Below are 24,769 nucleotides of genomic sequence, written 5' to 3'. Positions count from 1 at the left end.
CACAGTGAAGCCTCCCCTGGGGCCTACCAGGACTGCAGCGTGTGGAAGGCAGACTCAAGACAAACTGACTGCATCTGCCTGGGTTTTAGCAAGGCTATCATGAACTGCTCCTGTCTCCCCTCCTCTAATGCAGCAGCAGCAGGCCCACCAAAGTTCCTCCCACAGCTGCTCTCAGAGTGCATCTGCAGTGTCCCAGAGCTGGAATGGTTTCCCAGCAGGAGCAGCATTTGCATGGCTTGTGTTCTCCACCACCTCCTTCCCTTTGTACTACAAATCTGGGCACAAAGCACAGCTGCAAACCTCCACACTGAGACAGACCTCAAGCTGCTGCAGAACTGGAGGAGCTGGCAGCAGCAGCCACTTGCTAGCTGCAACACTCCACTTCCCAGTCTCTGTACAGGAGAAAAGCCTCCAGCCTTTCAAGACCAACCACCCAAACCACAGCTCAGCACTGCAGCATCCCTCTTCAGAACTTTCTTCAACCAACTGTGCACCAAGACTGACTCCAAACTTGCCTGCTGCAGGGATCCTGCCTCCTTTGGTACCCATCTGGCACAACAGAGCAGGGCTGGTGGCAGTCAACAGAGGGCATAAGGACTTTTGTCCTGCTCCCCCATCCCTCCTGCACCCCAAGGTTAAACCCACCACCTCTGGTAACAGCTAAGGCAGCTTACAGAACAGGAAATTCTCCCCCAGCACAGCAGACAAGCTCCTGAAGGGCTGGTGCCAATTTGTGAGCACTCTGAAGTAGCCTGCAGCTGCAGGACCTGTATGATCCCTGTGTGTTCCACTGCAGAGGGCTTTCAACTAAGGAACAGGCATAGCTCCTTCAGACTGGAGCCATACAGCATCAAGACATGCCAGCCTCTTTGTACTGATTCACGGGGCAGCTTCTAGCAGTTCCCTTTCCCAGCCAGCTGGCAGCATTGGCTAAACTTTGACTCTTAGCTTCCCAGGCTGCTGGAGGAGTTCTTAGCTCTGCAGGAAGAGGCAGTTTGCTAGAAGGCTTCATGTCAGGTTAGGGGATGGGTCAAGTCCTGGCCCATGCTTCAAACAAGACCCTCTCAGCAGGCCCTGAGGCCAAGGACATCCTGCTTTTTCAGGGCCATTGATTTCATATCAAATGGCATAAGATGAAGCAGCTTTACAGAGGCATCCCTCACCCTCAAGTACATCCATGCTGCTGCAGCACAAGGACACAGAGGCTGAAGGCATCCTTCTGCCTGGGTACTTGGACACATCCTAGCAACAGCACTCCACACAGGTCAGCTTTTTTGCACATGGGTGCTCACAATGCTTAGCTTCACTGGGGCAGCTCTGTGGAGCTACACTGCTAGTGAGACATCTCACTGGGGTCACCTTTGCACAGGCATCATTCATGTACACTCTGCCACAGCAAGGCCAAGTCCTACCCCCTGGAGAGGTAAAGAGCACACAACCAGCTGAACCTTACTGTCAGTGTGAATAGCTTAAATAAGATCATGACAGAAAAAATCCATGCTGGAGACACCAGAATCCTGTTCTTACAAACTGTTAGCTGCCTGGATACAGTAAGGGAAGCCAACAGAGAGAGAATGTGGAATAAGGCACAGCTTCTACTGACTTCTGTTGCTCCTGTGTTATTGGTGCTGGCAAAAGACAACTCTGGGCAGTTAAAAAGAATGCATTACTTTATTGGGTATTTCTCCATAACAAACTCCACTCAGCCTCACCTTGCCACTGGAACAGAAGCACCTCCCACAGCTCAGCCCTGGAATTCTGCAGGTGGCCACAGACTCACACCACAGGCCCAGAGATCTGCATCTGCAGTCAGGCTGCTCACTACAGCCATTATTCACTTCCAATTACCATGATTACCCCTTGGATTATCAGCAATAAATGGCCACAGATGACTTCATATTTGTCTCTTTAAAAGCAAAGAGGAGAAAGGAAGAGCTGAGCCTGCATCACCTCCGCGGTGTCCTCCTGGAGGAACTCAGCCAGCGGTACCCCAGCGCTGCCGCTGCCCTCCGCTGCTCCCACACCGGAGCGCTCCGTGGAGCAGTCATGCGAGGATGGCCTCGCACTGTGGCTCCCCCACGTTCTCAGCTGCCAGCAAGAGCATCTGAAGAAGTACTGAGGTCTACCTTGAACTCTTCTGAGCGCGAGATCTCCCCAGCAGTAGCTCACGATTCTAGCAGAAACAACGTGGCTGTGCGCAGGTCTCCGGACTGTCCCCCAGAGCTCTCGGGGTTGGGATGTCCCAGGAGCTCTTCCCTGGGAAGCACAAAAGCTTTGGTGGCTCCAAGGACACTCAAAGAGACAACAGCACCGAGTTCTGAGGAGAGGTTTCCAGCCGGGCTTCACAGGTGGGCAGCGACGCAGAGCGGAACGCAGAATGCAGCAACAGGAGGCCCAGAGCTGCTGGCACTACCAGAGGTTAACACTCATTCATCTCATCTGTAAAGCAAAAGCCACTGGGGGCTATCAAAAGCCTTTTCCACTGCAGGGCAATAAAAGTGCTTATGCTTGATGCTAGCTATGGGAACAAGCCTTAGGTACGTGAAGGGAGAGGACTGTTTGGTGAGGCTGCGCAGGAAGGTTGCGGCGGAGAGCTGGCACTTGGTAAGGCCTGGAGTGGCAAAGCACGCTTCCCCAGCACAGAAAGGCAAGAGCAAGCCTAAACCCACAGCTCCACAGCTGCTCAGCTCCAGCCTTTCAACTCCAACAGCAGGGCAGGAAAGGTTACCTGTGCTGTGAGTGCCACCCTCGGCGGGCACTGGCCATCAGAGAGCAGAACCAGAGGCCTGCTGCAAAGAGCTCTGTCAGGCCCTTACAGGAGGTAGTACAAAAGGGGGTGATGGAGTACCGTGGCCTCAGCTGGCTGTAAACATTGCAAGTGACAGACATAAACACTGAGGATAAAAAGTACTGGGCAAGAGATTATTCTGGAGATTGGCTTTAGGAGCTTGACAAGGAAGGAAAACAAACAGCAGATACATTGAATATATTTACTTATTTGCATGGAGTTTAAAGGATACAGAGGGAGCTTACTGCCTCAGAAATCCACACAGAGTATAAAACCATTTGTTAGCCAGGAATTCACCACTCTGCCGACACCTGCTGAGCCAAGCTCCGCTTCAGGTACTTCTCATCCCTGCATCCATCCACCGCGGGCTGTGTGCAACGCTTCAGTGACTACACAAAGGGAAACCCTGACTCTGTAGGTTGGGTGGGTGGGTTTTGTCATCACAACCTGAAGGTAATAACTATTTGCATCTTAACACATTGGCTTGTTGAAACACTAAGTCATTAAGGCATCCTCGCTGGAGTTTCTCCATAGTGCAAACAAAACCTGTCTTTACTCATGTCATTAAAACACAGAAGTGGCTGTAGGTCCCAAAGGGGGCTGATGCCCTTGGAAGGTAGCTGTGCATTTTGGAGCTCTCCTGTGAAAGAAACATTCAGGAGCTCCCAATGCTGATTGCTGTTGATGCTTCCTCACACACTGGTTCTGCTCTCTTGTCATTCACCTTCTTATCTGCAAGGCTGTAGCAAAATCCAGTAGCATTTAAAGGAACATCTAGTCACTGAGTGAGTCCCAAATGCAGCCAAGGCATACAGTTTTCATAGTGCACTTTCACCTCACTGAAGTGAAAGTTGCTCCTGCTAGACATTCTTCCACTTCAATGTGAAGCAGATTGTTAGGGTGTGTTAGTGGTTCCATTGGAGAGCTGACAGTTCGCCTCTCTTCTCCCAGGGCTTCGCAGAAGGCTTTCAGAGACAGTCCTTACTTCAGGGACACTTCAGGGGATTGTTTCACCACAGAAGCAGTTTCCCAATCACGTCAGTGTAGCTGTAATAAATAAGCATTTACATCCTGGAAGGAAGGAAGGAAGGAGAAATGGTTTGTGGTGTTGCTCACAGCGGTGCCATCGAGGCGATGGCTGAGGCAGGGTAACACATCAGCACCAGAACGAGCAACCTGAGGTCAAGCCCCAGAAGGCATGCTCTTCAACGTTACTTTCAGTGGCATCTCTTTATGAATTAGAGAAAAGCCCACAAGGAAATTTGGATTAGTTTCCAAAGTAACCAATTTAGTCTACTTTTGCAGCCCTCCCTGCACGCAGAGCTTTACAACCTCCTCTCACTACCCTCACCAGCTCCTCCCTGGGGAGCTTCTTCCTCTAAGCCTTGGTGCCCGACCTCAGGATGTGATGCTTATGGAGATGAGATCACGAGGAGCAAATCACACACTTGCCTGACACCTCAGTGTGGTACTGATACCACAGCACACCAAGAAAGGCAAACAGGGACTCAGCTCCCCTGGGGACACTACAAACCGAGCTGGCCAAGCATTAGGCCAGCAACAGGCTGTGGAGATCAGGAAGGTGTCACTTGCTCCAGTCACCAGGTGTGCACATGCTGCCAACACTGCTGGGCTAAGGCTCCCCATGCTGCAGTACACTCTCAAGAAGGGGGAGAGCAGATCACAGCAAAGAAGGATCTGTGTTTTCATCTGGGCCCCTTTTACAGCACTTTTAAGGCTTATTACTACTCTTATGAATAAAGAGAAAAGCAGAAGGAAAACCACTGCTGGCCTTCTGAACCACTGTGAGCAAAGGGCATTTAACTCCAGGCTTCTGCAATCAGAGAAACACAGCCTGGCTCAGGCTGGAAGGGAGCTCAGAGCTCAGCTGCCCCAACCTCCCCTCCATGCCCAGGGACACCTCTCAGCTACACTCAGCTGCTCAAGGCCTCATCCAGCCTGGCCTTCAGCACCCCCAGGCAGGAGGCAGCCACAGCCTCCCTGGGCAGCCTGGGCCAGAGTCTCAGCAGCCTCCTGCTGAAGAACTTCTTCCTCAGCTCCAGTCTGACCCTGCTCTGCCTCAGCTTCAAACCATTCCCTCTGCAACCCTTCTGTAGCATCTCTTCAGCTATTGAAAGGCAACTCCAAGTCCCCCCAGAGTCTTCTCCTCTGCAGGCTGCACAGCCCCAGCTCCCTCAGCCTGTGCTCACAGCAGAGCTGCTCCAGCCCTGGGATCATCTTTGTGGCCTCCTCTGGACTCTCCCAGTAGCTCTGTGTCCTTCTCCTGCTGGGGACAGCAGAACTGGAGGCAGTGTTCAAGGTGGGGTCTCAGCAGAGCAGTTTACTCTCATTATGGTAATGGTGATAATTACTGTAAGTACAATTAGGATAATTGTGCAACCTGCTTAAGCAATGGTGGCCAACAAAGGTGTTTGCTTAAAGAACACCAGGTGAGAAGAATACTGCAGGTGAGACAATGTGTTCATCACTAACCACAAGTGGATTACCTTAGCTATATTACCAGTGTATCCTGGAACCAGAGTCAGATGATTCTCCTGTTCCCATAATCCACTCAATTGCTGCTTTAAAACAGGAATGTTCCTGGAAAAGAAGGGAACATTTTGTAACACTTCTGTTACACTGCAGGGGACTTTTTGACTGAAGTGTTTAATGCTGCCCAGGCTTGGGCTACATGATAGCTAGTGCCACACAAACACTTGGATCACTTTTTGATCAGTTCTGGATCAATTCTGATCGCTTCTATAGCATTTGGATAATCCCTTATGCTCTGCACCTGTTGGAACTCCAGTAAAGAGGATCTAAGATCAAGCCCAGAGTGAGTTTCCAACACTTGTGCCTCAGGCACAGACCTTTCACACCTCAGCTTTTGCTGTCCCTAAGAGCACAGCTGGTTTGCAGGTGTTGTGTGCTCCTGCTGCTCCACTCTCCAGAGTGAGCTGAAGGTACAGGAACACACTGCAGGCCTTCCCAATGTTATACTCACCCATCCTCTGCCTTCTCTCTGTGTGCTGATAGTTCTGACCACCATCTCTTAATGACAGCCTGAAGCCAGTTTAAACCAACTATCACATATCTGTAACAACAGAATACACAGTGTGCTTTTTGTCCTCCCTCCAGGGTCCACAAGTCAGCACCAAGAGAAACTGGTGAGCCACCCAAAGTAACAGGCTTTGTGTTCTGGGGGAAAAGGCTCTCCAGCCAGGCTGGCAGGTTCAAACACCTGCCTATGGGGCTGTTACCATTTTACAGTCATCAACTGAAGCTTTTGTTGTAATCCTTCAGGTACTGAAGGCCTGAACCCACTGCCTGGGTTTCATGTTACACACCACACTAGAATCTTGGGGCACTTCTGGTTTACTGTCTAGGACAAACCAGCCTGCACAGGGGCAAAGCCATTCATACAAGGTTAAGGACTGAGGGAAAAGCTTTTGCACCACTTGCTTGCTAAGGTAGGGAAGACCAGAGGAAAGCTCCCTTCAGGGTGGTGCTCACTGAGGAAGGCAGAGCTGGGAGAAGGGGCAGAAGGAGCAGGACTCAGCTGATGAAATCCCTTTATTTCACAGCCAGGAAGCAATGGCAGCTTGGCAGCTGATACTTACTCTTCATATTTGCTTTTAAGCAGTGATTTCACCAAAGGCAGGAGATCTACACAGCAGCCAACTGATATATATGGTTTTTCTTCCTGTAAACTTAAAGGAGAAGATGTTTCAGAAGTGCTTGGGCTCCAGGGTGGTGACAGCAGACTCTTCCCCCCACTGCTTTTTGTTTGTACCTGTTTGTGAGCACAGGAAGGCAGTCTACCACCACCCCAAGATCCTGTATCCTAGAAACAGAAGAGGAGAATCAGCAGTGGTACTCTAGGCTGGAGCACCCCATTCCACTGGGGTTTACAGCCAGTGTATCTGTGGAAGCCCTGAAGACACTGCAGCACACTTGGGATTGCCACCCTTGCCAGAGCACAGGAGGAGGGACACTTGGTTTACCTCACTAAGTAGGCCACCAGCTCACTTATACTTCTCCTTCTCCAAAAAGTTAAAGCTACATTCAGCCTCAGATTCCTGCTGAAAAGCACTTGAGCCATAGTGTCATGGTCCTGAGAAACCTGGGGATTTCAAAAGCAGTGACAAGAGAAGTTTAGTGCAAGTTAAGTACCCAGCACCATCAGCTGCTCTGCAGTAACTCAGATTCCAGGGGCATATCCTTTCCTCCCTGTACACTGCTCAGCTGGGTCAAAGGAAATGAGCTAAGAACAGTTTTCAACCCTGCAACTTTCCCTTCAAATGGAGCACAAACAGATAAAGACTACTCTAGCCAAAAGCTGCAGGAGCTCAGGAGGTCTACAGACAGCTAGATGGAGACATCTGAGTGAAGTGGAGCACCCAGGAGCATCAGCCTGTCGTTGTGACTGACAATTTGCTCCCCAGGTGCTTGCCCACACGCTTCACACACAAGGAACTCCATGGATTACACTGAACCCTGCCAGGAAAGAGTCACTTCTGAAGGGGCTTGTTCTCAGAATGCACTTCAGCTCTTCTGTTGAAATGCAGCTTGGACCAGAATGAGCACTGCAGACACTCTCAAGCCTGCTGGGCAGCCATCTGCAGGGGGGAGCTGGTCTTTAGCCCCCCAGAGGATCAAGCTTCCTCAGGCTTTGTTTTTGCACCCTTCTTCCTGCAATCTCTTTTCTATTCCAGCAGCTCTGCTGCTCCTTCCTTGAAACCATCAGGCTCAACAGAGTGCCAGACTTGGCCCTCCAGCCCCCCAGACTCTCTGGCAGCCCTCAGCACAGTCTTGGATCGGATCTTTCCTGCCATGCTTCACTTAAAGGACCTGCAGGGCTAAGCAGGCAGCAAGCAGCCATGGTGATACAAATGGAAACCTCAACTTCAAAGGCCTTATATGGCCTTACTGTCACAAAGCTGATTTATTCAGCTAGCTGACCCTTCAGGCCATTTCAGAAGCCCTGCAAGAGTTCACTGGGGTCTGCCAAGCCATCCCCAGAAGCAATGCAGCCTTATACAAAGGCTGGAGGCAGCTTCATGCACACTGAGCTGCTACAGCTGGTGCAAATGTCCTGTCCATTTCACTGACACTTTCACAGCTCCACAGGCATGCCTGTGGCCACCTGTGGTGCCAGGTGATGAAAGCCAGCCATCTAAAGCCAACACTGTCCTCAGTGCTGCTACAACTTTAACCCAGCCTAGCATAGAGGATGGGGGCTTCTGTGCTGCCACAAACCCAGGCAAAGCTGGCAGGACAGCAGCTGGCAGGACAGCTGCTGGCAGCTGTATCACCATGAACCGAGCAGCAGCGCCTGCAGATCACAGCGCCTGCAGATCACAGCGCCTGAGCCAACCCCTGCTGAGAGAAGCCAGCTCTTGGGAAACATTCCCAGCTGACCACACAAGCACAGGAGCCTTCTGTTTTGGGCTGAGGTTTCCTTAAGCTCTACTGACCTCCGAGAAGAAGCCACTGTACTTGGAGGAGGGCCCCTCTGTCTGCGAGGAGCCGGCGTCGGCGGAGTGCAGCAGGTGGCTGCGGGGGTCGCCGTGCAGCTTCGCTGGCAGGTTCCCTGCACAAGCCAGCTCATTCTCCTTATTGGCCATGTCACAGCCCCTAGCTTTAGGGAGCTGCTTCTTTCTGTAGCAAGGCTTTGGACTGTAACAATGAACTCTTCTTTTACAACACACCACTTTGAAAAGAGAGAGGGGGCTGGTCGCTGCCTTCCCAACTGTTACCCTGCAGGAAGAGAAGGAGGTTGGAGCGCAGGCTGTCCTCAGCCCAAGCAGCAGGGCATGTGGCTAGGCTAGAGCATCTCATGGTGAAGTCAGCAGTCATCTTGCAGCCTGCTTAAACCTTTTTATCTCCAAGACACACTTGCCTGGCTTCTGGTTATCACTGGCTGCTAGCACCCATGGTTTTCTGCTGCTTGCATGAGTGCAGAGACTCAGAGAGGCAGCAGATACAAACCCTGAGTAGTGCAAGACTGGACCCTAATTCACACCCCACCCTGCCCATCTCTCATTTGTGCTTGCTGGGGTGCTGCAAGAGAGTTAAACTGCTTTTTGCTCCTCTATCCCTTGAAACCCAAGGCTGCAGCAGCACTGCCCTCCTACCTGTTTGTGTATGAAGCCAGCTGTTTTGGAGATCTCTTACCCTGGGAGAAAGGGAAGAGAGAGCTGCATCAGTGAAAAGGCTCTACCACTCCCCCAGCCTGCCACAGCTCTCCTACCTTCCACCCAGTCCCCCTGTTCTGCAACTGAAGCACAGCTACATGAACCTCCTGTTAATCACCGAGGCTTTCCCAGTGACCTGTGGATGAACCAGCCCTCCCCCAGCTGTCCTTGAAGCACCACAGGCAGCGGCAGGCTCCAGGGGCCTCGGCCAAGATGAGGAATTGTGACATCAGAGATCCTTCAGTCACCAGCAGACCAAAAACTGAGGCCAAGCTGCAAAGCCTGCTGGAACCTGCTGGCATCACTTCCCACACAGACCTGCAAAGGCAGCAGCTGCTAGCCTTGGGAAGGATGGCAGCAGGACACTTCCACACTCAAGCACGACATCCAAGTGCTGTGGACAACTCCAGCCTGATTATCTTGAGCTCATTTGTGTGCAACAGGTGAGCAGCCTGCCAGCAGCTGGCCTGCACAGACCAGAGATCCCCCAGAGGAATCACAACATTCATTCAGGGTTCTAACAGAGATTAGCAAAGCCTCAGGAAGTTAAGCACCACATTTGGAAGCTGTGTGCTGCTTACCATGGAGCTCAGTTGGGACAAACTGATCTATTGTCTTTTCTCTAGCAAATAAATGATGACAGTACAGCAAGCAGCCCAAGCTGGAAACCTGCATTTGCATCTCACCAGGCCCTGCACTCTCCTGCTGCAGGCATTTCCCCTTGGAAATGTTACCAGCAGTCTAATGCTCACCTGCACAGCAGCAACACCATGCCAGGACCTTGTGCTGTTCAAACCAAGTCATAAAATCATGTAGGTTTCAATAAGCAAACTGCTGAGGAGGATTCTGGCATCTTCACTGCTGCCTGAAGTGACCTTGTAATGAGTTTACCTCTCCATGCTCAGTGCCTTCCTCTTCAGCCAGTGTCTGGCTGGGGGTTATAAGAGAACATTCCTGAGTGGCAAGAATCCAGTGAAGTGTGTGTGCTCCTGGAGCACGTGGGAAAACAAGCTGCATCCTAACAATTGCACACAGCTCCTGCCCCTACCCACCTCCCACACAAAGCTCTCTGGGCAAGAGAGAGCTTTCTGCTGCTAGAATTCCTCTGTTCTTGGCTAGGCTGGAGAGCAGCAGGCCTGAGGAAGAGCTGCCAGTGCTGAGCAGGCCAGTGAGATGCACACAGCTGGGCAGCCTCTGCTGTGCCTGCCACAATGCACAGCTCTGACTGCTGCTCCAGCTCTGTTGCACATTTAAACACCAAATGGCCAATGGTGCCAGTTCAGACTGCTCACAGCCATCCACCTCTTGGAACATTTACCTCAGTTTCACCAGAGGACACAGAGAAGACACAAGGCAAAGCCCACAGCTTACCTCCTTCATGATCTTTTTAGTGGAAGAGGAGATCCTTTTCCTGGGGAGATCGATGGGATGGCCTTCCAGATGCAACACCTTCTGTTTCCTACCATGGTGGGCTTCAGCTGCCATAATCTCTCAGATCCCTGTTCCCAAGGCAAGACATGCAGCTGTAGTTCCCAAACCATTCAGTGAGCTTTCTTCAAGCACAGCTGGCAAAACCAGCTCCAGAGTCCAACTGCCTGTGAGCAGGCTCATCACAAATACTGCACAGACATCCCCCTTCAGCCACTGTCAGCTGGAGACCTTAACAACAGCATGCTGCCATCACCTCAAAATTCCTGCTCAGTTTTCCAGTGGAAGGGAAGGAAAGGCAGCCTCCAGGGAGGAACAGGAGAGAGGAACAGCCACAGAAGATCTCCCAGTGCAGTAGCTAAAGGCTGGCAAACAAACAGGAGGCAGGTCTTGTTTTCAGAGCAGCTCAGGGCACCTGCACTGAGGGCTTCCACACCCAAGAATTCAAGTAGAGGACAAGGCAACTTATGAGACTCTTTCCTCCACAGCTGACACTGAATTGCACTGGCTACCTAAAGAACTGGTCCCACAGTCCCTTGCAAGAGAGGAAAGGCAGCTAAACAAGCCCCTGCTCTGCAGGAGGGAGAGGCAAGCTCAGAAATAGCAAAGGCTTAAGGAAATAGAAAGGAAGTGTGCGTGTGGGGAACCTGTCCCTCTGCCTTGCTGGGAAATCCACTCCTTGCCCTTCTGCTCAGCACACAGCTCTGGCTGGGTCCTGTGCTGCAAAAATCCCCTCACTCCACAGCTAGCCAGCAGGAGGGTGGCCCAAGTGCTGTGCCTGGACACACGCAAGCACCTCTCCAGGCATCAACCCCCAGACTGAGCAAGCTGTACTCAGGGGTGTGCAGGGTTTGTGACTCAGAATCCACAGCTGGATTAGAACTACACCATCAGGCAGCACTGCTCCAAAGGTGCTTTTGCTACACTACCTGCCTTTCAAAGGTCACCTCCTGCTCCTAAATGGCAAAGGTCAGATCCTGACATGAGTGCACCCCTCTCACCCCTCCACCTCTACTACCAGCAGCCCTGTCCCTTCTCCTCCCTGTAGCAGATTTGTCCCACATTAACAACTTCAGGAGTTAGGACACAGAGCACTGAAAAAGCCAGATGGGAAACAGCTTATTAGCCACAGCAGAGCTATCAATGCAGCAGCTAAAGGTTAGCAAACAGCCAGGTGGCAGGCTCAAAACAAAGCAGGGGGGGGATTTTCTCCTAGGGTTTAGAGGAAACCCTAAGAACAAACAAGTTCTCCCCTGCTTAAGAAGCATCACTTGGACTCAGAATGGGCTGTATGTTAAACACTGGAGCACAAGGCAAACAACTGCACTTCTGCAGAGAAGCCTGACAAAACCACCCTGACAGCCTCACTGATCCAGACTCACATGCAAGATAATGGAGGCAGAAAGCCAGGATGGCTTGGAAAAGCCTGGAGCTGGGTTTTGCTGGCTCTGGTTGGTTGGGTTGGGTTTTATCCCCTTTGAGAATGTTGCTGAGAGGAAAGAAAAACTCTGGAAGATGCTCTCAGGAGATGCTGCAGAGCTAAACCCCATGGAGTGGTCCTGCCAGATGCTAAGAAGCCAGCCTCTGCTCCTGAAGAACACTCCTTGCACCTACTGCCATGAGACACTGCCAGAGACACTGGCAGCGCAGCAGCTCTCCGTGCCGGAGAACGAGCTGGCCTTGCTCAACAAACCAGCTCCAGCCAGCCTGCTCTGGCAGGCTGAGCAGCAGGCAATACTCTGATCTCAAGGTGTAAGACAGCACTGTTAAACTGGAGTGCTCCTAACTGAGCTGTGAGGTGTCAGAGGGCTAGACAGAGATGTCTTACCAAAGCAGCTCTGGTGGCAGCTCCGTGCTCCCAGGCTCTACAGGGCCTAGGATAGCATCCCGGGACACCCGAGCTGGAGAGACACTGTCCTGAAGGGAGGTGGCTCCCCACAAAAGTGAAGTGTGCCACAGGAACCCTGAGAATCACACAGCGACAAACCTGCTATTGGAATGGTATGCCCCCAGCCTCCCAGCTCAAAGAGGAACAGACAACACAGGCAGCAATGCTGGCCTTTGAACAGAGCCCCAGAAGGCAAGGGGTGAGCAGAGACACAAACAGCTGATGGACTGATGCAAAACTGCAGCGACATCCTCACAGCCCTGTTCACTGCCCCACACCTCCCACAGCTTCTCATTGCTTCATCTGGCTTGGAGTGTCTCTGATGAGGCAGAAAGAGCCACGGACAGCCCAGCAGCCGGGGGAGGAAGAGCCACGGACAGCCCAGCAGCCGGGGGAGGAAGAGCCACGCACCAGCCAGGCTGCTGATCAGGTTAGGAAGGAGGTTGACTTGCTGGAACGAGTCCAGAGAAGGACAACAAAGCTGGGGAGGGGTCTGGAGCACAGCCCTGTGAGGAGAGGCTGAGGGAGCTGGGGTTGCTTAGCCTGGAGAAGAGGAGGCTCAGGGGAGACCTTCTTGCTCTCTACAACTACCTGAAGGGAGCCTGAAGCCTGAAGGAAGATCGAGGCTTACACCTCGTGCAAATTAGCAAAGAGTGCCACCACGGACAGAGCTCGTGGACACTAACAAGTGAGGTACTGGGGAAGACTAAAGTTGGCTGTGGTGAAGGCAAGTCCTGCCCTGCAAGCCAAGGGAATTCTGTCAACATGAAGGTGTGCAACATGGGTAAGGGGCAGTTACAAGGGCAGTCCACCTGAGACTCCAAAAAGCTTCCACAAGTCCCTCACAAATCTCTTAGAGGAAACTAAGCAACCAAGGGATGGAATGGAATTGCAGAGAGATGATTTTTGCATGGAGAAGTAGCCAAGAAAGGGTCAGGAAGAGTCCAGGCAGGAGGCCACTACAGGGATCCTGCAGAAGAGCTGCACTGCTGCACACTGTGTGGCATCCTCACCATTACTTCACACCTGGGATGAGCAATGAGATGATGAAGCTCTGACAACACAAGGTGACACTGCAGGGGAGGGCTGACTGCAGAACCAGAGGCCTGTGATGTATGAGCAGAAGCAGCAATGGGTACAGCCCAGCAGAAGAGCAAAGCCTCCATGCCCGCGGGCGCTGGAGACGTTCTGGGCTCCCACACAGAACCACAGGCTCTGAGCTGCTGCAACCTGGATCTGTGGATGGACTTCAGCTGCTGATCAGGAAACAGCTCAAAAAACAAACAGCTGCTTTGACAGTGCACAGAAGAAAGACCTCTGAGTAAAGTGAAGCTCAGCCAAGGCAAGCTCAAGTCCGCAGGACCTCCCCTACAATCCACAACTGAACAGCTCAGGCTTGGCAGTCTGGGGAGGAGGCTGCTTAGAGCAGAGAGGGGAAATAAGACAGAGGTCTGCAAAATGAATGGCCTGGAGAAGGGGCAGAGAGATTGCTCTTCAGCATCGTGCCCAATACAAGACTGGAGAGTCAAAAGACACTGGCTGAAGGCAGGCTGAAAACTGACAGGAGAGGTGACTGCAAAGCAGAACCAAACCCAGCCTGCCACGGGACGTTGTGGGCCCAAACGTCTGCCTGGGTTCCAGGGCAGACTGTGCCAGCTCACCTAAGGGAACAGCCTGGAGGTGGTTACATACAGAAACACAACTCAGGTAGTGCAGGAATGGAGCAGAACTCCAGCAGAAGAAAGCAATAATGCTGTAATAAACTCAGTGCTCACCTCAGGAAGCCTGCTCCCAAAGGGTTAGCTCCCCAGGATGAAATGCTAGCTAGTCAGCCATTAAAGAGCCAAACGCTGGGAGGATGAAAGGCACTTCACAGAGCTCTTTGCATGAAGCTTTCATTTCCAATCTGCCATCAGATATCATCATCTAGGGCCAGCCAATTAGACATCACCACCCATGGAGAACATGGATTTTAAGACTGAGATACTGATTTGTACAGGATCAAACAAGCTGCACCTCAACCATGCCCTTCTGATCAGCACAGATGGGTGCAGGGGCTCAGAGCACGCTGTTACACCACCCCATCAAGACCAGCACAACCCCTTGCTCTACAAGGCTGTAGAAACCAGCTAAGGACAGAATGCAAGTCCCCCCAGCTCTGCCTTGGCCCTCCAGCACACAATCCTGAAGCCAGGAGCGCAGTGGCAGGGTGATGACACACTCACATTCCACCAGCTTCCCCTGCCCAGGGGCGACTTCTCATAGCAGATGCCAGCCCTCCTGCCTCCCCTCTACTCTCCTCAGCTTTCAGGACACAGGAGGACTGGCACTGGACTACCAGCACCACAGACCCTGGTAAGCTCAGCTGGCCCCAGGGCCAACAGGCAGCACCTGTGCAGAGTTTTCTCCCCAGCTCTGCTGCCGTTTCCTGAGCTGATCTCTCCCAGATGCAGCCCAACTCTTCCAGTCACGCCAGCACCAGGCAGAGACAGCCAGCACCAAAGGGCTTTCAAGTGCAGAGCTACCAAAGGCAAGTATTAACAGCTCTGCCACTCCCTCCCATCAGCCCGAGCTGTGGGCACGGCCCCCACAGAGGGACACCCTTCCCTTCACGCTGATGTAATCTCCAGCAGCACTCCAGCCCCTGCCTGCACAACACAGCAGGGCAGAGTACCTGGGGCTTTCAGGGCACCAGCAGCATCCTTTAAAGCAAGAATCTCGCCAGGAAGGAGGTTGAGCTGCTGCTTTTCCTGAGCCTCCCAGGCACAGAAGGCAGAGCAGATGCTGCTGTGCCGCTCCAGCAGCCCACGTCCGGGGCGAGCCCAGGATGACTCTATTAGGAGCCCGGATGAGAGTGACTTAATTGCTACCTGCCAAGGAGACAAATCCGGGCTCTGACAGCAGGCAGAGGGAGTCGTGGAGCAGGCAAGCAGTGCTGGTCGACTCATTTCACAAGGCACAGTAAGACTCCAAACGCTGGCAGGAGCCTTCCAGGAATGGGTGCTCCAAACTGCCTTCCAAGAGGGCAATTTGCACAGAAATGAATTAGCACTGCCTTGTGATGTGGAAGTGGCTCTGTCAGCTCGGCACAATTCCCTGCCCTCCTAACTCTGACAGACCTCCACAACCCAGCTGCCCCAGATGGCCTCCACGTCCTTTCAATGTGTGACAGGGCCTTTCAAACCCCCTCTTTTCTCAGCAGCCATGCTCTGCTGCTTCACCAGGAGGGAGACCACAAAGGCTCCTAAAGGAACAGGTGGGCTTCACAACTACAGAGCCACAGAACGGGTTGGCTTGGAAGGGACCTCCACAGGTCGTCCAGTCCAGCCCCACCAGCAGGGACATCCTCCACCAGACCAGGCTGCCCAGAGCCCTCTAGAGCCTCACCTTCAGTATCTCCAGGGCTGGGACCCCAACCACCTCCCTTCCAAGGAATATGGCAGTGCAAATCTTTCTGTAACAGCAGAGAGTCCCACATGCTGCTGGGACACAACTTCTTACTGTGCTACACCTGCCAGGCTTCTGCTCCAGCTGAAAGTTCCATGTTTGGTTAAAAATTAAAGGACTTTTGTCAAACCTGCAGTGGAGCCAAAGCCTGTGCTATGCTAAGTGTGCTCAGCCCCACACTTTGAGCTCCTTTCCCTGTTCCTCTGGCACATGGGATCTGCCTGTGGCCCCCTGGCACAAGCAGTTGTAGTGTACCTCCAAAACTGACTTGGAGTCAGAATTCAGGTTGTGGAGGATGAATCCAAGCATGGGCTGGCTCCCCTTGTGGAGTCAGCCTAGGAGTCCCAGAACTGAGCTTCATTCACATCCTGGAAAAGGTCTTTGACAGAGAAAGGTGAAATGAACCAGCACCCAGACTTCAGCACCTGGAGACACCAGCTGCGGATGTGAAACCTCCACAAACACCACCTGCCAGTGCTTCAGTCCTTTCTACAGTCAGGAAAGGATGGCACAGGTTGGAAGGGACCTCCAGGGATCACCCAGCCCAACCCCTGCCAGAGCAGGGCACCCAGGGCAGGGCACACAGAACACATCCAGGGGGGGTTGGGAAGGCTCCAGAGCAGGAGACTCCACAGCCTCTCTGGGCAGCCTGCTCCAGGCTCTGCCACCCTCACAGGGACAAAGTTTCCCTCCTGTTCCTCTGGCACCTCCTCTGCTCCAGCTTGCCCCCAGTGCCCCTTGTGCTGTGCTTGGCCATCCCTGAGCAGAGCCTGGCTCCAGCCCTGCACATCTTGATCCCCAGCACTGAGGGCAGCCCTCAGGCTCCTCTGCTCCCAGCCCCAGGTCCCTCAGCCTGTGCTCACAGGGAGATGTTCCACTGCCTGCAGCAGCTCTGGGGCTCTGTGCTGGACTCTCTCCAGCAGTTCCCTGAGGTCCTTCTTGAGCTGAGGGCCCAGAACAGGACACAATATTCCAGATGTGGCCTCAGCAAGGCAGAGCAGAGAGGGAAGAGAACCTCTCCCAACCAGCTCACCACAGCTCTTCTAATACACCCTAGGATGCCCTTGGCCTTCCTGGCCACAAGGGCACCTTGCTGGCTCATGGGCATCCTCCTGTCCACCAGGACCCCCAGGTCCCTTTCCCCAGAGCTGCCCTCCAACCTCTCCTGATGTGGATTTTCACTGCTGAACACTAAGGCTGTGAAAGTTCTATCACTACCATACCTGACAGTGATATCAGACACTCAGTGCCAGGAGGCTGAGGCTCCCACACCAGCACTTCACACACACTTTAAGACACTGCTCATAAAATGAAACACATTTCCCCCCTAACATTGATCAGCCCAAAGAGCTTCAGAACTCACAGCAAGAGTTTTAAATCCAAACCTTGGGGAAGTTAGATTGGAAGCCCCCTCAAAGTCCAACCTCAGTGGAGGTACCCACCTCACCCAGCTGCATTCCCCAGCACTTGGCCTCAGGAGGACTTTTATGTGACCCTCGTAGGCACCTCTGCTACGAACTCTGGTCTGGGGTAGTGCACTCTGAACCTTCCTTAGCTCATACTCCAGCTCCTCACCCTGGGACTGACTTACAAAGTGGTCCAAATTTCAATGAAAAGGCTTACTGAAACGAGCTCAGTGGAAGTGTACTGGCAGGAGGAGCTGCAGAGCTGGGTGAGGGAACACACAGACACTCCTGGAACCACTGCTGCCAGCCCTGTGCTCACGTCCATGGCTCTCCCATAGGCACACCTGAACAGCTGCAGCAGCCTCTCACATGCTAACGAGATCCTGAGATGGAGACCAAGGAGTCAAACCAAAGAGAACCTGAATTCAGTGAAATCACCACAGAAGTGCTACCAAAACCTCTCTAGTGATCCCAGGAAATTCAGTGACAGCTCTGGAGCAGCAGTTTGCTGCTTCCAAGCGGCAAGGCCCAAGGGCCAAGCTTCTGCTGTGCTTCAGTTGCACCCAGCACAGGTAAGAGCCCTTCCCCTCACTGCCCGGCCGCAGGCAGGAGGCACAAGGGCCAGGAGAGCAGCGGAACCCCGGCACGCAAGCTCCCACGGGCGGGGGGAAGCGACTTGTCCTGGCCGGACAGCAGAGCACGGCACAGAAACAGCCACAGGAGGCTCCTGCGCCTGCCTCCCAACCCCTCCTCGACAGAGCCCGCCGGCCAGGCTCCTCTGCAGCCTCGCTCCACGTTCAACAGCTGCACAGCCGCCCCCGGAAAGCAACTCCCGAGCCTCGCCAGCAAGCCAGCTAACCCAGGATCATCACATCCCCTGCGAGCATCTCCAGGTTCCCTCCTCCCTTTCTTCCTCCCCCCTGGAATCTGTCACACCCCAGGAACACAATCGTCAGGAGGCCTCACACCCAGCTCATTATCCCCCGGCACCAAACCCGCTCCCGCTCCGCTCGCACGGATCCAGCGCCGCGCCCGCGGGCCCCGAGCTGCGCCCAGCGACCCCGCCCCAGCCGCGGCGCCCGCCCGGGACCTGCCCCCGCGGAGCCCCCGCGGAACCCCCGCCCCACGGCGCAGCCCCCGCAGCCCCGGCGGAACCCCCACAGCCCCCGCCCCACGGCGGAACCCCCGCAGCCCCCGCCCCACGGCGCAGCCCCCGCAGCCCCCCGCCCCACGGCGCAGCCCCCGCAGCACCCCCGCAGCCCCCGCCCCACGGCGCAGCCCCCGCAGCCCCCCGCCCCACGGCGCAGCCCCCGCAGCCCCCGCCCCACGGCGCAGCCCCCGCCCCACGGCGAGGCAGAGCCCGGGCCGCGCCGCTGCCTGGGGCCGGCGGCACGCAGGGCGGCGGAAGGCCTCGGCGCAGACCCGCTGGCCCCTGAGCTCCCAGGGGCCGGCAGCACAACGCGAGCCAAGAGGGACGCCCCACCGGCGGCCGGCTCCGAGCGCCCGCTCCGCGCCCACGGCCCCGGCGCTCCCCGCACCTGCTCCCCCCGCTCCCCCCGCACTCACTCACCCGCTGCTCATGGTACCGGGCCGGGCCACGCCGCGAGCGGAGGAGGAGCCACCGGGAGCTAGGGCCGCGGCGCAGCGCCCGGAGCCTGCGCCATTCAAACGGCGCCGCGCTGCATGCTGGGCCCGGCCGCGCCACGCCCCACCGGCCGCGCCGGGCGGCCACGCGGCGCCCTCTGGCGGCCACACCGCCCCCTGCCAGCGGGCGGCTGCCTGCTGCTCGGCCCCGCCCGCTGCGCCGCTCCCCGCCGCGGCCTCCCCGTTCGGCGTGGTCGTCCCTCGGGGCGGCTCAGCGTTCCTCCTGCAGCACGGACTGCCGCAGCCGTCCCACCGTCCCGCTTCACCCTCCCCGCCTGGCGGCCCGGAGCTGCCAGTTCCTGCCCTCTCTGTGTCACACCTGTGCCGCTCGGATCCAGCTGCTCGTTGGGATGCGCTCCTCGTTTTGCACCCTCACCGCCCGGAACGGAGCCTCCCCCCGGGTCGTGCCCAGTCGCTCAGCCCTTGGTCCCTCACCTTGCAAAGGCAAAGGCAGGCCCGCTCCTGCCGCTGGCTCCGAGCGCTGCAGCTGCCGCTGCCGCCGTTCGCCGCCGTGCTGCCTCCCGCTTTGGTGCCGCTCAGCATAACGAGAGCCTGCTGCTGCCCAGTTACCCCCGGAGAGTCGCATTCAGTCCAGCATCTCGCAGCTCGCCACCGTGTCTGCAGGCTACTAATGACAGTGTGGTTATGGGTGCGTGGTGTGCAGCCTGGCTGAGACAGCCGTGCTAGCTCGGGATCACGGCTGAGGATGAGTAGCTTCAGGATTGCTGAGGATGAGTAGCTTCAGGATTCCTGAGGCGTGGGTGTTACTGCGATGCTCTCTGTTGTAACATCTCCGAACGTGCCTAGAGCCTAAGTGCCTCATCCAGTCGCTACTTAAACACCTCCAGGGACACTGACCCCACCACCTCCCTGGGCAGCCCATTCCAAGTTCTTCCTGTGAAGAACTTCTCTCTAGGATCAAGCCTAAACTCCTCAACCGAGCACTTCAGTTGTGTACATCCAGGTGTGTGGTCACCAGGGGTTACTCAAAGTCATCTGAGCTGTGCAGGCAGGCAAAAAGAATGACATTAAAAGTAGTAAAGGCAACTGATGATTTTTTGTTTGTTCTATTTTCAGAGGATGTGACAGTTCCAGGTGATGCACACTTACACATGCTTGGGCTTTCCAAAGCAGAGCTGTCTTGGGAGGTTTGTCAGGAGCACACAGTTAAATGTCAGAAGGACTTTAGAGGCTGGCCAGCTCACTGCAGGTAAGACAGTGGCAGAATGGCAGAAGTTCTTCTGTAATGTGATGTCATGTGTGGTTCTCAAAGGGCAGACCAACTGGTTTGTTCAGTGGAGGTTGCCAAACAATAGTATTTTTCTTCCTGGGCCTGGTTCTTGAATGCCTTTTCTGAGAAGAAGCTGTTCTGCCAGTCCAGGCAGGGGTCAAAGTCCTCTCTGTCAAGCACCCGGTGCCGTGTTCCGACGCACACAAGCTGCCCCCTGCCTCCCTAGCAATGACAGCAGACCCAGCTGCAAGGGTTAACATCCTGGGGCTGGGATGCAGGGATTCCCATCAAGAATTGCTGGTTCTTTCATGTGTCTTCCTTTGACTCTGTTTTGCATTGCTATCCAGGCTTGGAAAACCAGTCCTCTCAGCTGCACATCCCCAGACCTTTTCTAAATACCTTCCCTAGCCTCTTTGCTTTCAACTTACTTTTTGCTGCTCTGTTCTCTCAGTTAAAGACCCCCTCCCCCCCACCCCCGAGATTCTGGCAGTAACTGCAAGGCACTGAAAACTCAAACTCTTTCTGGACACTTTCCTTCCCAATGCCCCACTCCTTTTCATGGCTCTTTAGTTGGTGTCAATTTGACCAGTAGAGGAAAGGTGTAGTGCTGGTGCCCAGCGCTGGTGGAGGGGTGTCAGTCCACCACACCTTGAGACACTTCTAATGTGTTTAAAAGTTTGTGTTAGGAAAAGGGACTCCTGTAACGTTGCTTATTTCAATCCCTTTGAGCCAAATTTGCTGCACTGGTATAGAAGAAGGGATTTTGGCAGAAGAAAGAAAAAGTAATGATTGAAGAATACATAAATAGAAAATAAAGAATGAAGTTGGAACCTCAAACAATTTCAGCTGCAGCAGCTCTGCTGTGGAACAGTGTCTGCTTGAGGGACTGGGAGTGTTGACTTTGGGAGGGTTTTGGCAAGGCCTGGTGATGTGTTTTTCAAGGCAAAGAGTCATCTGTGAGAGGTTGCAGTTTGTGTAGTTGACCTGAAGCAATGGTTTTTATTGCTCTTCCTGTGACACAGGGGATGGCTTTATGGACAAAGGATGGGGGTGCTTTCAGCCCTCAGAGTCAGCAGGGCTGTAAATTAATGAAGCAGGTGACCATAAATAAAACCAAGCAGGCAGTTCTGTGTGCTGCATGGTGTTCTGTGCCTGCCCTGAGTGAAGCTGTGTGCAGCGTGAAGTGAGGAATGAATACCAAGGCATCTAAGATAGCACCAGGGAGCTGTGCTTACCCTTTCCCCTCTCTCAAGAGCAGATTTGCACAGTTACTCAGAAACACAGAATGACTGAGGCTGGAATAGACCTCTGAGATCACCAAGTCCAGCCTGTGACCTGGCACCACCACACTGACCAGGCCACGGCACTGAGTGCCACATCCAATCCTTCCTCTAACACCTGCAGGGACTCTCATGGGTCCCCTAAAACATGAGTTATTTGTGCACTAACTGACAGGTTTGAGTAGCCAGATCTTCCAGATGGGCCAAGGAGTCTAACCAGATGAGGTAATTAGGGTGTAATGGGATTTTCTAAGATCATGGGATGTAATCTGAGTCATGTTCTTCTGCAGGAGAGAGAGAGCAGAGGTCCCCACACGTGCAGATGGAACAGAGAGCAACACAACCACAGATGCATATAACAAAGAAGCCACACATTCTCCTGGTGTTCAGCACATCTGCATTGCAGAAGGACTTCTGTGATGGAGCCTGGGTACAGACAGGCTGAGGAACTGTTTGCTTTGCAGGCATCTGGAATGCTAAAGGATGAGTGGTGTCCTCTTCACAAATCTAACGACAGGGAGGGGACTCTGCCCCTCAGCTCTGCTCTTCCTGAGACCCCACCTGCAGCACTGCCTCCAGTTCTGCTGCCCCCAGCACAAGGAGGGCCTGGAGCTGCTGGAGCAGGTTCAGGGGAGGCCACAAAGATGATCAGAGGCTGGAGAACCTCCCCTGTGGGGACAGGCTGGGGGAGTTGGGGCTGTTCAGCCTGGAGTGGAGAAGGCTCTGGGGCAGACCTCAGAGCTGCCTTCCAGGAGCTGAAGGGATCCTGCAGGAAGGCTGCAGAGGGACTTTCCATTGGGAGGTCTGGAGACAGGAGAGCTGGGGAGGGACTTATGACAAGGGCTGGGAGTGACAGGACAAGGGACAGTGGCTTTGGGCTGGAAGAGGGGAGATTGAAAATGGAGATGAGGAAGAAATTCTTTCAGTGGGGGTGGTGAGACCCTGGCACAGGCTGCCCAGGGAGGCTGTGGCTGCCTCCTCACTGGAGGTGTTCAAGGCCAGGCTGGATGAGGCCTTGAGTGACCTGTTTGGTGTGAGGTGTCCCTGCCTGTGGCAGGGGGGATGGAACTGGATGATCTTTCAGGTCCCTTCCAACCCAACCCATTTATGAATCTATGATCTTCTGTAAACAGTGTCTCTACTTGATTTTGTCTTCCTCTGAATTCAAAACTGGCTTGAAAAAGAGCAGATGCTTGGAAGCTGCTTTTGAACAGCTGGTCTAATTTCACGTGCCCACAAACCCCAAGCTTCAATAGCTTCTGTGCATGCAGCCAGCTGAGACTTTGGAGCTACTTAGAAGCCCTGTGTGATCTGGTCTAGGTGATCCTGCTCTGGCAGGGGGCTGGCCTGGATGATCTTCTGAGGTCCCTTCCAGCCCCTAACATCCTGTGACTGTGATTCCTCTGGCAACTCATGTGGAAAACAGAGTCGTTGACAGTGACTTTGGATGCAACAAGCAGCTCCAATCTGTAAAAATGAAAAGCTTAAACGTGCAGCAAAGCAAAGCAGTTGTGCAGGTGCAAAGAAATTGTGAGGGTAGGATGGGTGTGTGCACTGGAAAAGTCTGCAGCTGCTCTTCAGAGGTGGTTAAAGTGCTCTGACTGGGCAGTGTGGCTCTGATTCTGGGATCTGTTTCTGCCAAAGGGAGTCACAGCTTAGCATTTTCTGCTTTTTAAGCTGTGATTGCATTTGCTTGTTGTGATGCCCCCAGCCTTTTTCTTGCCAGGCTGCATCTCTCACAGCCAGCCTACCTGTAAGCTCTGCTGTTCTTCAGAGTTTCTCTGCAGCAAGTTTTCCTCCCAGCTGCTGCACAAGTAGCACTACCCCAATTGATGCTGTACTTGACCAGCCTGGCTTCTTCTCCCCCATTCCTCCCGAGGCAGAGTTTAAATTCAGTCAGGTGTGCTGCCCTTTGTGGATCTCTTGCTGATCTGCCCAGTAGATGTCTGGGCTGTGTAGTGGCTGGGGCATTTGAGGGGGTGGTAGTTGCTTCAAGACTATTAGCTGTTTAATCTTTAGCCTGGAAGCTGGACACAGGATGGCTCAGGCAGTTGGTAATGGGATAAAGCTTTTCACCTCTGAATTGCCAGTTCTGGGCCAGATTAGTTAGAACAGAGTATCACAGTATCACAGTATCACCCAGGTTGGAAAGGACCTCGAGGATCATCGAGTCCAACCTGACACCGCAGACCCCATGACTAGACCATGGCACCAAGTGCCACGTCCAATCTCCCCTTGAACGCCTCCAGGGTCGATGACTCAACCACCTCCCTGGGTAACCCATTCCAATGCCGAATGACTCGCTCGGTGAAGAACTTCCTCCTCACCTCGAGTCTGAACCTCCCCTGGCGCAGCTTGAGACTGTGTCCCCTTGTTCTGGTGCTGGTTGCCTGGGAGAAGAGGCCAACTCCCTCCTGGCTACAACCACCCTTCAGGTAGTTGTAGAGGGCAATAAGGTCACCCCTGAGCCTCCTCTTCTCCAGGCTAAACAATCCCAGCTCCCTCAGCCTCTCCTCATAGGGCTTGTGTTCAAGGCCTCTCACCAGCCTTGTTGCCCTTCTCTGGACACGCTCAAGTGTCTCAATGTCCTTCTTAAACTGAGGAGCCCAGAACTGGACACAGGACTCAAGTATTTCCACCATCTGGTGTGTCTGGTCAGTGACCCACATGAGAGAAAGCAGCAGCCACCCAGCTACTGGTGAACAGCTTTGCAATTAGAGACCCCCCAGCAAAGCCACTGTGAGAATGACTGTGGCACAGGTAGCTCCCTAGCAACAGGAGGACTGAAAGTCCCATGAGAAACCTCAGGCTCAGGCCTCAGCAGAGTGAAGGGCAGCACAGGAGATTTGCCAGGGTGGGCTGTCAGGGGAGGCTGGCACAGGGAATAGTCAGTTTCTAGAAAGCCAGCTTCTAAACAAGCAAACAACTGCGACTTCTGGGCTGGAAAGGAGAGCAGCATGGCAGGGAAAGTGACTTGGGGTTTCTGTGAGGCAGAAAAACAGACTTCCATGTGCTCCAGAATCCTGCCAGGCTTCAAAGCCATACAATCACAGAATCATAGAATTAGGAATAGAATAGAATAGAATAGAATAGAATAGAATAGAATAGAATAGAATAGAATAGAATAGAATAGAATAGCATAGCATAGCATAGCATAGACCAGGTTGGAAGAGACTTTCAAGATCATTGTGTCCAACCCATCATCCAACACCACCTAATCAACTCAACCATGGCACCAAGCACCCCATCAAGTCTCCTCCTGAACACCTCCAGTAATGGTGACTCCACCACCTCCTCAGTTGTCAGGGCTGGAAGGGACCTCAAGGCTCAGCCAGTCCCAACCCCCTGCCATGGGCAGGGACACCTCACACCACAGCAGGTTGCTCACAGCCACCTCCAGCCTGGCTGCAAACACCTCCAGGCAGGAGGCTTCCACCACCTCCCTGGGCAGCCTGTGCCA

The 24,769-nt window shown here is 53.9% G+C and overlaps 1 protein-coding gene and 1 long non-coding RNA gene across 6 annotated transcripts; one reads left to right on the top strand and one right to left on the bottom strand.

Annotated features, from left to right (window-relative positions):
- Window positions 1-1,652: 1,652 nt before the first annotated feature.
- On the bottom strand, window positions 1,653-18,818 carry KATNBL1 (katanin regulatory subunit B1 like 1). 5 transcript variants are annotated; one of them, XM_068162881.1, is made up of 10 exons: window positions 18,725-18,818; window positions 10,357-10,484; window positions 8,926-8,966; window positions 8,266-8,548; window positions 6,793-6,911; window positions 6,582-6,632; window positions 6,409-6,498; window positions 5,793-5,882; window positions 5,296-5,389; window positions 1,653-3,859 (listed from the first exon to the last, which is right to left on the bottom strand). In XM_068162881.1, the coding sequence occupies exons 2-10, from the start codon at window positions 10,468-10,470 to the stop codon at window positions 3,827-3,829; spliced, it is 915 nt and encodes a 304-aa protein (XP_068018982.1). In that variant the 5' UTR covers window positions 10,471-10,484; window positions 18,725-18,818; the 3' UTR covers window positions 1,653-3,826. The 5 variants fall into 5 exon arrangements, with proteins under 5 accessions (XP_068018982.1, XP_068018983.1, XP_068018984.1 ...); XM_068162882.1 differs by lacking the exon at window positions 18,725-18,818 and adding an exon at window positions 15,172-16,471; XM_068162883.1 differs by lacking the exon at window positions 18,725-18,818 and adding an exon at window positions 14,077-14,581.
- A 219-nt stretch (window positions 18,819-19,037) lies between these two features.
- On the top strand, window positions 19,038-22,998 carry LOC137453586 (uncharacterized). Its single transcript, XR_010990411.1, has 3 exons — window positions 19,038-19,762; window positions 19,876-20,008; window positions 21,600-22,998. It is a non-coding gene; the product is annotated as an uncharacterized lncRNA (long non-coding RNA).
- Window positions 22,999-24,769: the final 1,771 nt, after the last annotated feature.

Source organism: Melanerpes formicivorus, unplaced genomic scaffold (assembly GCF_026170545.1).
Source record: "Melanerpes formicivorus ecotype bairdi unplaced genomic scaffold, bMelFor1.0.p_v2 SCAF_68, whole genome shotgun sequence".
In the NCBI taxonomy this organism is placed as follows: domain Eukaryota; kingdom Metazoa; phylum Chordata; class Aves; order Piciformes; family Picidae; genus Melanerpes; species Melanerpes formicivorus.
This window is presented reverse-complemented; position numbering and strand designations above follow the sequence as displayed.

Coding starts and splice junctions, on each gene's coding strand:
- KATNBL1 (XM_068162881.1), bottom strand. CDS start 10,470: ATGGCAGCTGAAGCCCACCATGGTAGGAAACAGAAGGTGTTGCATCTG. Junction 8,967..10,356: donor CTAAAAAGATCATGAAGGAG/GTAAGCTGTGGG, acceptor CCTTTCTCCCAG/GGTAAGAGATCTCCAAAACA. Junction 6,633..6,792: donor CTGGTGGCCTACTTAGTGAG/GTAAACCAAGTG, acceptor TTCTGTTTCTAG/GATACAGGATCTTGGGGTGG.